The following is a 14,820-nucleotide window of genomic DNA, read 5'->3' on the forward strand; positions in this document are numbered from 1 at the left end:
ATTAAATTCCATAGTTTCTACATCTAAACAGGATTTGGAATTAGTTATATCATTTGATTTCAACAACAAATTCCAAAGACATCCAAACAACATAATTGAATTAGAAACCAATTCATTTCTATCTCACATTTGGAATCTTATTCCAAATCAATTCCATGCCAACTTTCTATGCATCCAAACACAGATTTTTGATTTTTTTTTTATAGAAAGACGAGGCAAAAGCTTCGTCCGTTCCATTGATTAAGAAGATAGTTGCCCGATTTGTTAATTTTTTGTGTGAATTATGCCCGATTTGTTATCAAGATTGGAATTACCTTGATTATCGGTATGGGCAGCCGTGCTACGTGGCATCGGGCGGACATACTGCATCGGTGGTAACTCGGCATTAGCTTTCATCTGCACCGTTCATCGCAAAGGAGTGAAAAAATGAGGCCGATTGTTTCCTCCCCGCGTTTTTCATGTGAATCTGCCTGCATAGAAAAAGTTCCTTTGGGTGTCCTCCCGTGCAATATTCTTATCGGAACAGGAATTCTACACTTTTCCTACAGTACAAAAATCTTGCGAATCCAAAGGAGGCCTGACTCTGTGAACTACTAGTAGAAGTGTCTGTATCTTCCGAAAAGCGTTGGTAATTACTGCGGCAGATAGGAATACATACGTACTGTACGTATGTACTGTATGTATGAACATGTTGCGGTCTATAAAAGGAGCTCACCCTACCGGCCAGCGCCGCGCAAGTCGAAAGCAAAGCTCACAGAAGCGCGCGCGGCACGGATCAAAGCTTCTTTGCTCACTGCAAGACGCAAAGGGGCCAAGCCCCACCTTCACCTTCACCTAGCTAGGAAGGAGGATCTAGCTAGCTGCACAGCCGCGGCGTATATATGCTGCCGTGCTTGTCAGACGCGCTTGCTGGCACTAGGAGGTAGGAGCTAGGCCTAGGCTCCACCGGAAGCTAGCAGCTCCGTACTCCAGCCAGCCACCGCCCAAGCCCGCCCGTCCGTCCGCCGCCGCCGTCCCCTCCCTCCGCCGCTCGCCGGACGAGAAGCTGCTGATTAAGGTACGCACGTGCTGGCCCGTCGGCCGGTCGGTGGGTCTGCCGGCGCGGATCAGGGTTTCAGTTAGGTTTTTTTGGTTCGTTTCGCTGGGTACGTTCTCGATGGGCAGTGCGGTTTCATTCTCTTTTCGTGTCTTCGATTGATTTTCTTTGACGCCAGCAAGCGTCGTGATCGGTGGCCAGTACCGGTTTAATGTTTCCCGGCTTAATTAATTACGTACGCGTCGCACGTTAAAAAACCCGAAAGGCCAATAATTAACATGGCTGCCGGAGATGTGTCACGAGAGCTGAGACTCTGGTGAAGTTAAGAGTTAAGACCCACTTTCAGTGCTGATCAAACTTGCTGATGGAGTGATGGCTTAGCTAGCATAAATAATCGTGTACTTTTGTTTCTAGACTAGACTTGATGGCCAGGAAAAAAAGGAACGGGAAAGAGGTAAAACGCGTAACATGGAACTCGCGTGAGGGCGTGGCGTCACCCACGTACGACCGCGACTCCACTGCCGCCAAGTTAGCCTCTCGTGCTACAGTCGCCCGCTGTAGTCAGTGAGTGACACCACGCTCCACTGAACTGACCCAAGCACCCAACACGGTAGTGCCGGGCTCTACTTATACGGGCGCCCGCTGCCCTTCTGTCCGAGCCCGACCCACTATAGTATATTTCCTACTATACTAATTTCTTGACCGTCGTTTTTTGTAATTTCCGTAGTAGATGTATTTACAATCTTATTATAGAGCGACCTGTTTGGACTATCCAGATCAGATCCATCAACAGCTAGTGTAGTAGTATATACTAGTACACAGACATGTATAAAGAGGTTCCCTTCCCATGCTTTTGTTATGCCTGCCATACCCAACAGAAGCTGCTTTCGTATTCACAAGAGACAGCTCTGTACGCCCCATCCAAGCTTTAGTTACGGTTCCTCACAAAAAAAGCTTTAGTTCCGGAACGCGTTTTTGGAGGGATCCGTTTCCCCGGAAGGCACGCAAACGCAAAGCCAAAAAGGAGCAATCCGAGTGCGTGAAGCGGGAAAAAGGCAGGCAAAGCGAGGAAGCAGCGCCGAAACTGCGCCCCGCCCCGCCCCCAATCCGCTTCGTTTCCTCCGCCGCACTCCACTCTCCCCGCCCCGCCCCCTCCTCTCCTCCGCCGCGGCGGCCCGCCCCGCCCCCGCCGCCGACTAGCTCCGGCCCACTCGCAGCGGCGCCCGCCTCGAGGTGCCCGCTCCGTCCGCTCGCTTCTCCGGGAACGGGCCTGCACTGGGGTTTTTTGTTGTTGGGTTTCTGCTTTTAATTTTGTTTCGGATTCCGTTTCCTCTGACGCTGCTGCTGTTCAATGCGGGTGCAGATCGGGGGCGCGGCGGCCGCGGCGCTGCGAGGTGTCATCTCTCCTGAACAACAGCCGAGGATGCCTGGGGCCGGCGCCGGCGTGCAGGCGCCCGAGGCCTCGCCGGGCCGCTACGTGCGCCGCCGCGACGAGGCGCCGCCCGACGACGACGGCTGCGACGACGTCTTCGGAGTCCAAGTGCGCGGGCCCGGGGACGACCCCTTCGACATCCCCGCCAAGCGGGCGCCCGTCGAGCGGCTCAGGCGATGGAGGGTGAGTGCGCCGCATTCCCTACTACTACTACTACCCAACTTGCCTGCCTGCTGCTGCGTTGAGCGCTCGCTACACTAGTTCCGAGGTTGCAGGGTGCTTGTTATGCTTGGCGGAGCAATGTGGTTTAATTTCGTCTGGATTGCCTTTTGTTTAGACGGGTGTTGGTTCTCCTTTAATTTTGGTTGTTTACCTTTGACACCCTATTGTGCTGACACCCACTCTGCTCTGGTGGTGTGTATGCTGTCGACCTTACTCATTGCGACAAGCTAGTTTCACTTGATTTATGCCCAAATTATGGCTCCACAAAGGATCATGGACCTAACTACTAGAGAGTTGGCCATATGCCCCAACGTTGATGTGCCCCTTTGGCTTGCTGCATCCGCAATCCAGCGAGTGGTGAGATTAATTACTACTTTCAAGTCTTCATGATTGTTGCATCCCTTCCCTACTAAAAGCTGCGTTCAAACAGTCCGAAAGCAATATTTGTTGATTCCAGTTACGTTTCATGATTTACATTCTGTTGCATCCCTATATTATCAGGGCCTGCCTTGTTGGCGTTATTTATTCCTGTGAAGTAGAGCTTTTGTTGGGGATGGAGCATATGGTTCACATAGCAGTAAAAGATGGATTGCTCTGAATTCTAGTCCTTCAAATCTAAATTGTTGTTGCATTGTAAAATACTCTGTTCTTGCATAATGTGACCAATGCGATTCTGATTACCTAACTATCCAATTCATGGATGCTTTGCGCGCACATGGCTCGCCTTGGAAGTAAAATGCTTTATATGTTCATGCATTGTCTAGAATGCTTCTTAGGGCATATTGAACTTGTCTACGTATGCCAAATTTGCACCACTGCTTCTGCTAGTGCTGCTTCACAGTCAATCATAACTGATAGTATAGTCAGTTCATTAATTTTACACACTGCTGTTATATGTTTGTGCATCGTTTAGAATGTTTCTTAGGGCATTTTGAACTTGTGTACTTATGCGAAATTTGCATCGCTATTTCTACTAGTGCTGCTGCACATATAATCATAACTGATAGTATAGTCAGTTCCCTAACTTTACACATTGCTGTTATCGTTTTGTTCCATTGGCAGCAAGCTGCACTTGTGCTCAATGCTTCTCGGCGATTCAGATACACTCTTGACTTGAAAAAAGAGGAAGAAAAAGAACATATAAGGAGGAAAATTAGGGCTCATGCTCAAGTCATACGGGTATACATGAAAGCTTCTGTTTCGGCAGTATATATGTTTTATCATCATACATCGTTCCTCTTTGATATTTTCGTTTTGAATTCAATCAGGCTGCGTTACTTTTCAAGGAAGCAGGAGAAAAGCAGAATGGCGATAGAGAATTACAAGGTAATTGATCCAAACTCATTTTGTTTTTGTACACATAGGATACTGTCAGTGTCTTGGTTATATTCTGTGTAATTTAGCCCTGTGAGGATCATCTTGTGTCAAGAAATAATTGTCTACTCAATTGAGGACCGCCCCGCACCTTGTTAATAGTTGTTCAAATATGTCTATGTTAATATGTTGTTACATTGACGTTTCTGTTACACAGAAATTCTCCCACGGGGTTTTGGAATTGGAGAGGAGCAACTTACATCATTGACAAGGGATCATAACTATTCCACTCTGCAAGAATATGGTGGGGTATGTACCATTCCTACCTGCAAATTTGCTAGAATCTTCCAACATCTGCATCATTAGTTAATGTGGTATCCTTCTTGAACATTAGGTTAAAGGGCTCCTAAATTTACTGAAAACAAACTCAGAGAAGGGAATCCATGGAGATGAAGCAGATTTGTCAAGCAGGGCAAATGCTTTTGGAGCTAACAGATATCCTCGCAAGAAAGGAAGAAGCTTTTGGGCAAGTTTATTTACTACTTTAATTTGTGATTGTACCAATGAATGTGCTGCAGTATCAGTGATTAATCCTTCTTACTGTGTTCTGTGTCATGAAAACAGGTTTTTCTCTGGGAGGCCTGCCAGGACTTAACATTGGTTATCCTTATCGTGGCTGCAGCCATTTCTCTAGCATTGGGCATCGCAACAGAGGTGAACTCCTGGTCCACCTGACTTTTCTCTATTTCCTCATTTTCGTATTTTGTCTTACTGTCAGCTGATGCTTAATGACTATATATGTTTTCCCCTTGTGAGTTTTAAATCTGATTCCATCAACTTCCAAACAACGGTTCACTGCGGATTTCTGTATGGATTAACCCTTTTAAAAGTATGTTTTCTTTAGTTCTAATTTTAACAATTTCATTAGGGCATCAAAGAAGGATGGTACGACGGCGCCAGTATAGCATTTGCTGTATTTCTTGTGATATTTGTTACTGGTATGCTGTTTTCTCTCACATATTCAACTCTGAAATAGTTTAACATTTTGTGATATTTAATATGGATGCAATATTATCATTACTGTACTTCAGCAAGGGGGAAATAATGGTCCTAAAACTTTTCCAGACCTGGGATTGTACTGTAATTTTGAAAGATAAACACTAGACCTTTTTTTAATTTTATTGTTCAGTAGTATCCTAGGGTCAATCTTCATACATTGTATTTACAAGGATAAAAGGCCATTTATTTTGTGCCTCAGCTAGTGTCAAATATGGCCTTCCAGCATATCTTTATATTGTTTTCTCATACACATCATTTCTTTAAACTTCACCGTTTCTCCATTTACTCATTACGCCCAATGAAAGGGTGTCCAGTTGGAATAATCCAGTTGTACCTGACTAAAGATACCTTTTGTCTTATTATTTCAGCTGTCAGTGATTACAAACAGTCGTTGCAGTTCCAACACCTCAATGAGGAGAAGCAAAATATCCAAGTCGAGGTTTGTGAGCTTAACCTATCAAAGTGTTCACCATTTATTTGCCATTTTTAGTCCTCTGATAGTATTGCAACTGTGCTGTGGTGAACAGGTTATTCGGGCGGTAGAAGGATTCAAGTCTCAATCTTTGACCTTGTGGTTGGTGATGTAGTAGCTTTGAAAATTGGTGATCAGGTAGGACGCAGTAAACAGATACTGTCTGCTTTAGCTTATGTTTGTGTTGCTTGCATTCCTGATATTATAACGAAATAAAAAACCACCTTTTAGGTTCCAGCTGACGGTGTTTTAATTAGTGGCCATTCTCTTGCCATTGATGAGTCCAGTATGACTGGGGAAAGCAAAATTGTAAGATTTCTCTTGATTTTATACTCCTACGAGTCCAATATGACTGGGGAAAGTAAGTAGTAAACGTTCGATCTTTGATTAGGTTTTCAAGGATCAGAAGTCACCTTTTCTAATGGGAGGATGCAAAGTAGCGGATGGTTATGGTACCATGTTGGTGAGTGATCATATCTTGTCTTCTCGCCTCATTCTCTTTCTTTTCTGTTTTGAAAATCGCATGTCTAGGAATAAAGAGAGGCAACTGAGGCTCATTCACTTTTGGATTTGAGCATTGCTTACCTGTCAGCTAGATTAATTGTTTTATGAGCGCAGTAAAATTGACCTTTAACCTTACCCTATTTGATATAATTCCACTTGCAATTGTGCTATTCAATTGCAGGTAACTGCAGTTGGTCTGAATACTGAATGGGGTTTACTAATGGCTAGCATTTCAGAAGACAACAATGAAGAGACCCCATTGCAGGTTCTTCCTCTTTTTTATCCTTTTGTTGATGATCTGATTGTGAATTATTTTGAACAACCTATGTGCAATCTGATTCTGAATTCATGGCCTTCTCGTTTCTGTTGAAGGTGCGGTTGAATGGAGTAGCAACATTCATAGGCATTGTGGGGCTTGTCGTTGCTGCACTGGTTCTTGTAGTCCTTTTTGCAAGGTAAGATTCATTCACACATTATTTGAATATCGTACCTTCTATATTATGTATGTGTCCATACTCCATACAACTGAAATAAAGTCACAAATGTATAAACCTGTGTTGTAGTTGCTATGCTTATTCTATATGCTTAAGTGCAGTGATCTATGTCGCACTTGTATCCACTATATCTGTCCATACTTGAAGTTTTTTCCTTTGCTCACAGATACTATCAGCTTTCAGGGCGTACTTAGAAACTTTCTATTGTTCCCTATATCTTACAGGACATATTAATAAACTTTTTCTTTACTCCCAGATATTTTACAGGACATACTACAAACCCAGATGGCACCGTTCAGTTTGTTAAGGGGCAAACAAGTGTGAAATCTATTATATTTGGATCAATAAAGATACTTACTGTTGCGGTATGTAAGGATTTAATATTTGGTGCATCTTAAGCACCCTTTTCCTTATCTCATTCTTACATTACAACATTTAGGTGACTATTATTGTCGTGGCTGTGCCTGAGGGACTACCGTTGGCTGTAACACTAACGTGAGTTGATACAAGTCAAATGTCTCCTTCATCATTTCAACTTTGTTTTGGTTTTCCAACCTATTTTATTATTATTATTTTTCAGCCTGGCTTATTCAATGAGGAAAATGATGGCAGACAAAGCTTTGGTACAAATTTTTTGCAGTCTCTTTTTTTTTTACGAAACCAGTGTCTTTATTATTTATTCTTTTTATTATCACATGAATCTGTATGTCAATTTCAGGTGAGAAGGCTTTCAGCTTGTGAAACGATGGGTTCTGCTACAACAATTTGTAGTGACAAGACTGGTACATTAACGCTCAACCAGGTTAGTTTTTCTTGTCTTTTTGCATCATAATGGTTCTTCACTTTATTGCTTTACCTCTGTGACCATTTAACTATCTGTGACTTCTGCAGATGACTGTGGTGCGATCAATAGTTGGGGGGATAGAGCTGCAGCCTCAGGCTTCTACCGAGAAGCTGTCACCTACAGTTACCTCTTTTGTACTTGAAGGAATTGCACAGAATACTTCAGGCAGTGTCTTCGAGCCAGAGGTAATGTCACATGTTTCCACTACTCGGCACCTTTTACCACTGCGTTTAGATTACATAGATGATCACATGAAGTATGGCCCTATCATCTTTGTGAATTTAAATTTTGTAGTAAATTTAGCTGCTTTTTATTTGGCATTTCAAGTAGTGTAAGAATTTCCACTTATTTTCTGAGAGGTTCCTATGCTATTCTCAAAAGAGAACACCCAGAATTCACATTAAATGCACTTCCATACATGTAGTGGAGGCTGCTATTTTTTGACCAAAAATAGGGTCCCTGCTATTTTTTTGACTAAAAATGCCCCCATTGCTATTTCTTTTGAGCGAAAATAGGGTCCCAGATGTCAATACTGCTAGTTATGGCTGTGCATTTTTCTATTGATGTAATTGATATCTGTCCTTCTACACCATACTGATTCTTGACTCATCAGGATGGTAGCACTGTCGAGATAACAGGCTCACCAACTGAGAAGGCTATCCTTTCGTGGGGTGTTGAGGTAAGATTCCTCAAGTGTTAAAACTTCCACTCTTGGTTTGGTGGCTATATTCTTGCTTATTCAAATGATGCTTCCTTTAGCTTCATATGAAATTTGCGGCGGAGCGATCGAAATCTGCTATCATTCATGTCTCTCCATTCAACTCAGAAAAAAAACGTGGCGGTGTTGCAGTAACTGGGGTAATTTCTTGTTTCACTTTCAGCTGTATCTTCTATATTTTCTTTATTATTAGTTTGTTCTGGCATGCTACTTCTTGAATAGTCATATTTTCCCGATAATGAGTTTCCACTAGATATGTCCACACACTGAGTTGCAAAGATGTACTTTGATTGAGATGAACTGGTCCTGGGCTTGGCTTTGATAGCGCTCCAATGGGACTCAAAGATGATTACATGCTTAAATGTTTTAATTGGGTGTGCTAGTCGTGTAAATGTCCTTTTCTTTTCTACCCATATCCTGGTATAGCAATTGAGTTCACCTTGTCAACCTAGAATTCATGATAGCATTTATATTTTCAGATTCTTTACCTTTTTTTCAACCATCCTGCTTGCCGATTCTCTGTGGGTCCATAACCTGTTGCTCTGATTTTAGGACAGTAGAACAGAATAATGACCAGGTGGATTGACAAAATTATTTGCTCAACACCTATGTTTGAATTCTAAAACATATCTAAGAATAATTTTGGGGTTCTGTTATGTGCTAATATTCTGCCATCCAGTGCAATTATTTTCCTGTACAAAAGAGGCTCCTGCGGTCATTCCAGGGTCTAATTTAACATGGAAACAACATTAGTCTCTGGCATACAAATACAGAAATACTTCATCTCAGGCTTGGCATACTTTACTTAGTTTAATAGTCTGAAACGTGTTTGTCCTTGTGTTAACTGTGACATGATTGTGTTATTAATTTGGTTTAGCTAGAGTGCCATTCGTTTGGATGATTGACAGTGTTGTTTATTGTTCTGCAATACAGTCTTCAACCATATACTGAACTTTGTCATGTGCTTTTTCCAGAGAGATTCAGATGTTCATGTGCACTGGAAAGGAGCTGCTGAAATAGTTCTTGCCTTATGTACAAATTGGCTTGATGTAGATGGCTCAATTCATGAAATGACACCTGATAAGGCAAACCACTTAGAACACTTTTTAAGATTTAATTATGTAGTTCCCTGTCTAACATTAATATTTCAGGCTAATCAATTCAAGAAATACATAGAAGATATGGCCGAGCAAAGCCTTCGCTGTGTTGCTTTTGCTTATAGAAATCTTGATCCCAAGGACATTCCAAGCGAGGAACAAAGAATTAACTGGCAGTTGCCAGATAATGACCTGACTCTTATTGGAATTGTGGGGATGAAGGTACATGGACAAAACGTGCAAATATAATGTTGCATATAACGATTAATTTTTATTCGCAAAAAAAAAATATAACGATTAATTTTTGATAAAATTTCTGTTTGTGGCTAAGCCATCCATGTTCGTTTGCAGGATCCTTGTCGCCCTGGAGTGAGAGATGCTGTTGAGCTGTGCACCAATTCTGGTGTTAAGGTTTGTGTTTTCAATTCATGTGCTGCTGAAAGATACAAAGAATTGTTAGAATAGAAACAATACAAGTCATATTTGCTTCCGATGATGTTTCTATCTGTATTTCGTGTGTAATTTGACATTGTATTAACAATGTGTGTAATACCATTGACACCTTAAATTTGTCAACTATTGACACCATTAAATGTTGGCACAGTACACATGCATAGTTGGAGTTCTTGTCATCACTATAAACTAACTTCTGCAGTTTTCGAACGAGTAGGTACGAATGGTAACTGGAGACAATCTGCAGACAGCTAGAGCAATAGCACTTGAATGTGGAATACTCACTGACCCCCAGGCTTCTACACCAGTCATAATAGAGGGAAGAGTTTTCCGTGCATACAGTGAAGCCGAAAGGGAGGCAGTTGCCGACAAGATATCTGTAAGACCATAATTTGTTTGTGCTTGCGAAAGTTTTAAAATTTGTCCCAAGTTTATAAGCTAACCTACTGAGAGTACTTTTTGTTCATTTATTACTCTGAAAGATTATCGTTTTGCATCTTGTCTTCAAATATAGTTTGTTTGGAAAAATGGATCATAAACCGTAGGGCTGGTATATCTGAAATCATGCAGCATTTAAGGAGGATCAAATTCCCTTTTTATATTATTCACACTATATAATGCATCTAACTTTCCATATGATTCTTGATTTACAAGTATTTAAATGTTATCTAAAATTCCTAGGAAATAATGTTGACTAAAAGTACTTGCTTGCAAATTTTAGTCAAATAACTCCTTGCTTTAGGAGTATAGGGAATGAAGTTGGGAAATATATCGAGAACTTTCTGAACATAAAAAAAATCCATGCAAGATATAGGGAGTGCAGTGGTGCACTTTTTATCTGTATTATTCTGTAATCTCTCCAAATGATCTCCTATGCCACTTGTATGTACTAGTATATATCTATGTTCTGTGACAGTCCCATGCTTACCTTTTACTATTGTAAATATACGAAAAATACAGAACAATACAATTTGTGTTCCACTAATGTGGCGATACAAAACTATTGTGATTACACTTTTAGCTTGGTAGCTAATTTGCTACGACATTTCTGGTGCTCTATTTCATGTGATATTGCAGATGTTCCTTTCATCCGTCTATTTGAGTCCATATGTATCTTGTCCAATATACTTGCTCTTGCTATTAGCATTGTTCCGATTAGCCTGATTTCTAAAAAAAAATGCATTGCAGGTGATGGGAAGATCCTCACCGAATGATAAGCTTCTCCTTGTAAAAGCACTCAAGAAGAATGGCCATGTTGTTGCTGTTACTGGTGACGGGACAAATGATGCCCCTGCATTGCACGAGGTAAGGTCACGAGTTTGTACTCTGAAGGGATAAAAGGACATGTGATTATTTTTGAATGGATACAAAGACTGATCATACATGTGATCATGTACTGCACAGCTTAGTACAACAAACATTTTTTAGTTGACACCAGTCCTTTATATTTTCAGGCAGATATTGGTCTTTCTATGGGCATCCAAGGAACAGAAGTAGCTAAAGAGAGCTCAGACATAATTATTCTGGATGATAATTTTGCTTCGGTCGTGAAGGTTAGGCCTACTTGGTGAACTTAATGATCTTCTGATCCACAAGTGATACAGTGTCTTAATCCTGTTCATGTTTAATGTTCTAGGTGGTCCGCTGGGGTCGTTCTGTTTATGCCAATATCCAAAAGTTTATTCAATTCCAGCTTACTGTAAATGTTGCGGCTCTTATCATCAATGTGGTTGCGGCCATTTCCTCTGGCAATGTTCCTCTAAACGCTGTTCAGGTTTGTCAGAACATTATTATTTACGTTTCTTGGAATCATTGCCTGATTAAAATTATTTAACATGTCGATAGTTCCAACGCTAGCTATGTCTGAATATTCCTAGATATTTGGATCTAGATGCCATTAAATGTTTTATCCACTTGCAGTTTCTTGAATCATTATTGTGGCTATCAAAATAATTAAGATCACAGTGTTTGTCTATTTACTCCTGTTTTTGCTACTATTGTGGACTAAACTCTGCTTGTTCACCACAATACTTTTTTTTTTTGCGGAGGAAAGAAATTTCATTAACTTTGAGCCAAGTTACAATCAACAGCAACTGCTGCAGCAACTTCCTGGGGGAAGTCCCTCAGCCAGAATTCAGTTCCAGCACTAACTCGGCTAAGCTTAGCTAGCTCGTGGCTCACTACATTAATTCCACGACTAATCTTAGCTATACTAACATCTCTTTCCTGTAATAATTCATGGATAACACTGATTTTAAAAGCATAAACTGACATTTGGTGAGGAACCCTTGATCAACTCGGCAGCTTCAGCACAGTCTGTCTCAATCGTGAAGTTCTGTCTAGGTTGATTGAACCTGTGACAACTAATTTGAGTCAGAGGTAGTACTAGTTTATCGAGAGTATGCACCAATAGGATGTGATATCTGTTGAGGGTATATTTTCTCTCAGAGTAACATGTTTAAACCATCAATTTTGCAATATGTATCTTGCGTATAATGTTGAAGATGACAACTATGAAAAATAATGTTGACATGGGCTAGTAGGAAATTGTGAATGAACAGAAATTAACTTTATGTATTGAACTTGTATTGATTTGATATGGCCAGATGCTTACTTGTTTATGCTGTTGACACAGCTTCTCTGGGTTAATCTCATAATGGACACACTTGGTGCGCTTGCATTGGCTACTGAACCACCAACGGACCAACTTATGAAGCGGACACCTGTTGGACGGAGGTTTGTCCTTTTCCTCTTGAAACAACACAAAATATATGTGTGCTATGATTCTGTATATGTAATTTTTTTGTTGTTGTGGTAACATTTAGTATTTGAAATCTGTATATCATGAACCTATCCTAAGCAGAACTGTGAATCTCGTCGTTCTCTTCCCCGCATAAAGGTAGTTGAATGCACCCTTCTATTTTACGAGGGACCCACACATTTGAAGAACTAGAAAGTTTAGCCAATAGTTACTCCAACAATGTATAGGATTAGTGATGTGAAAATGGTACCATCTTGTTTGAAAGCATCTTGGTGAACTTAATGATCTTCTCATGTGTAAACTTGTTTGGAAGCATTTATAGAATTTTGATTAGCACTAATGTTGTGTATGCTTATAACATTTCTAACATTCTTGTGCATGTAATGCAGAGAACCTCTTGTGACTAATATCATGTGGAGAAACTTGTTCATTCAGGTATAAGTCTCTTTAGATGTTGTCTGTCAACTAAATGTTTTACTGGGCTGGGTCAGTTACTCAGGTCTTATGTAATCACAGGCTGTCTATCAAGTTGCTGTTCTTCTGACGCTTAACTTTGGAGGCCGAAATCTTCTGCATTTGACTCAAGATACCTTTGAACACTCTAATAAAGTCAAAAATTCATTTATATTCAACACATTTGTCCTGTGTCAGGTAACATCCTACCTTGTTAAACCATCTTCTCTTACTTTATGAGGAACCATGGCTCTAACTTCATGGTTGAATCTGAATACTGTTTCTCCATTTGGACCAATATGTGCCGCATCCACAGCTTTACAGTAGCATGCTTCTTAACTGTATGCTACAATAAGACGCACATCGGTAGGTCCAGCAGCTGGTTTAGAAATGGTTTAGTAAGATTGAATATATTTTATAGCAACGAGTAATTCAGGGATAACATCATTTTGTTTCAGATTGCTGCATTTTCTCCCTATTTGTTTAAGTAGTTTAGGGTCCAAACTCTATAAAGGAGTCTTTCTCCCAAATGTTGGGTACTTGTGTAGTCCGAGTCTATGTTCTCATCTTCCTTCTAATCCCTTCCCTTCAGCATGTACCATCTTGCTACTTGACAAAGCTTAACTATTTCATTTTTCCCATTAGGTGTTTAATGAGTTCAATTCGCGTAAACCAGAAGAGCTCAACATATTTGAAGGAGTTTCAAGAAACCATCTCTTTTTGGGCGTTGTGAGCGTAACTGTTGTGCTGCAGGTATGAAATGATAGAAAAACACAAATGTATGAGTTAATATGGACAACCTTTGAGCATCTAGGATTTGACTTCTGTCCATAAAAATCTTGCTCAGGTGATAATTATTGAGTTCCTGGGGAAATTTACATCAACTGTTAGACTCAGCTGGGAGCTTTGGCTTGTTTCTATCGGTATTGCTTTTGTCAGGTGAGATCCTTGTACCCAATATGAACCTGCTTGTGTTGTAGAAAAAACTAATGCTTTCGAAAATAATATATTTATTTTTTTCCCAAGTATGAGTTTGCTTGCAGCTTGAATCAACACAGCAGGTGGTTAGTTTTGGGTTGATATCCTACAGACTTTGGATTTTAGCCTGCTTGCTTGCTAACCATTGGCATGTTCATGCAGCTGGCCGTTGGCTTTTGTTGGGAAGTTCATTCCAGTTCCCCAGACTCCGTTGAAGGATTTGATCCTCAAGTGTTTGCCAAAAAGGAAGAAGCAAGGTAGGTACACACGGTGTTTCAGTTTTGAAAATACCTGCTGCATCTGCAACTACCATCGTTTCTGAATCTGGTTATCTAGCAACTGTGTAGAAGGCTAGAAGCTATGGCCCCTTTGTCGCTGCTTGATAAAATAGCTATTTTTTCCTTCTCAATATTAAATCATGTTTGTATTTTAATATACAGCTGACGAAGGGCCAACTCCACCGGTGTGATGACCGAACATCTCTCCAAGTGACAAAAATCATCAGCCGCTGAATTCCAGTGCTTATGCATACAAGTGCTGGCATAAATTTTAGTACTGATATCTTCTAACCACGGTAGCTTTTAGCCTGATTGAATACTCTGAGGTTGAAGACAACGTGAGTGAGATGCTCCGATGTGAACAAAGGACATTATTTCACTAGCTTAACAGATGTTAGAAATTTGGCATCTACACTGTACAAATGGTGCATCAGGGTTAGAATGATCTTGCCAGTTGGGAAGCTTGTTAGCTAACAAATTTCCTTTTGACAAGAGTGATGTGTATATCATTTCGCCTAGGTTTCTTTTCTTTTGTTCCAGTCCTCTAGGATTTCGTTCTAGCAAACTAAGCCCTTGCGGAGAGTTGGTTTGGGATTTCTTTGGAGTGATACTGGAATACTGATGTGTGGTCGCAGCTTGAACTTGCATAATGTGCATTAAGTTGGTGCTGACGTTATTAAACTACCTTCTGTACTCCAACTATTG

At 40.7% G+C, this 14,820-nt stretch overlaps 1 protein-coding gene across 1 annotated transcript; it reads left to right on the top strand.

The window, feature by feature from the left end:
- Positions 1-2,444: 2,444 nt before the first annotated feature.
- Positions 2,445-14,458, top strand: LOC124691795 (calcium-transporting ATPase 5, plasma membrane-type-like). Its single transcript, XM_047225066.1, has 34 exons — positions 2,445-2,651; positions 3,753-3,869; positions 3,959-4,016; positions 4,222-4,313; positions 4,399-4,530; positions 4,629-4,718; positions 4,933-5,002; positions 5,432-5,506; positions 5,591-5,673; positions 5,767-5,844; positions 5,927-5,998; positions 6,221-6,304; positions 6,412-6,494; positions 6,790-6,898; positions 6,973-7,028; positions 7,114-7,156; positions 7,252-7,335; positions 7,425-7,562; positions 7,991-8,056; positions 8,137-8,235; positions 9,070-9,180; positions 9,247-9,414; positions 9,544-9,603; positions 9,863-10,024; positions 10,834-10,950; positions 11,100-11,198; positions 11,282-11,419; positions 12,281-12,381; positions 12,796-12,841; positions 12,923-13,057; positions 13,505-13,612; positions 13,707-13,798; positions 14,000-14,094; positions 14,278-14,458. Exons 1-34 carry the CDS (start codon positions 2,460-2,462, stop codon positions 14,304-14,306), a joined length of 3,282 nt encoding a protein of 1,093 aa, XP_047081022.1. The 5' UTR covers positions 2,445-2,459; the 3' UTR covers positions 14,307-14,458.
- The last annotated feature ends 362 nt before the right edge of the window (positions 14,459-14,820 follow it).

Source organism: Lolium rigidum, chromosome 2 (assembly GCF_022539505.1).
Source record: "Lolium rigidum isolate FL_2022 chromosome 2, APGP_CSIRO_Lrig_0.1, whole genome shotgun sequence".
Taxonomy (NCBI): Eukaryota; Viridiplantae; Streptophyta; class Magnoliopsida; order Poales; family Poaceae; genus Lolium; species Lolium rigidum.

What these genes read in the sequence shown, in the direction of transcription:
- LOC124691795 (XM_047225066.1), top strand. Translation starts at nt 2,460, where the DNA reads ATGCCTGGGGCCGGCGCCGGCGTGCAGGCGCCCGAGGCCTCGCCGGGC. An exon ending in CTTTGAAAATTGGTGATCAG is followed by an intron (nt 5,674 to 5,766) that starts GTAGGACGCAGT and finishes ACCACCTTTTAG; the next exon opens with GTTCCAGCTGACGGTGTTTT. An exon ending in CCGTTGGCTGTAACACTAAC is followed by an intron (nt 7,029 to 7,113) that starts GTGAGTTGATAC and finishes ATTATTTTTCAG; the next exon opens with CCTGGCTTATTCAATGAGGA.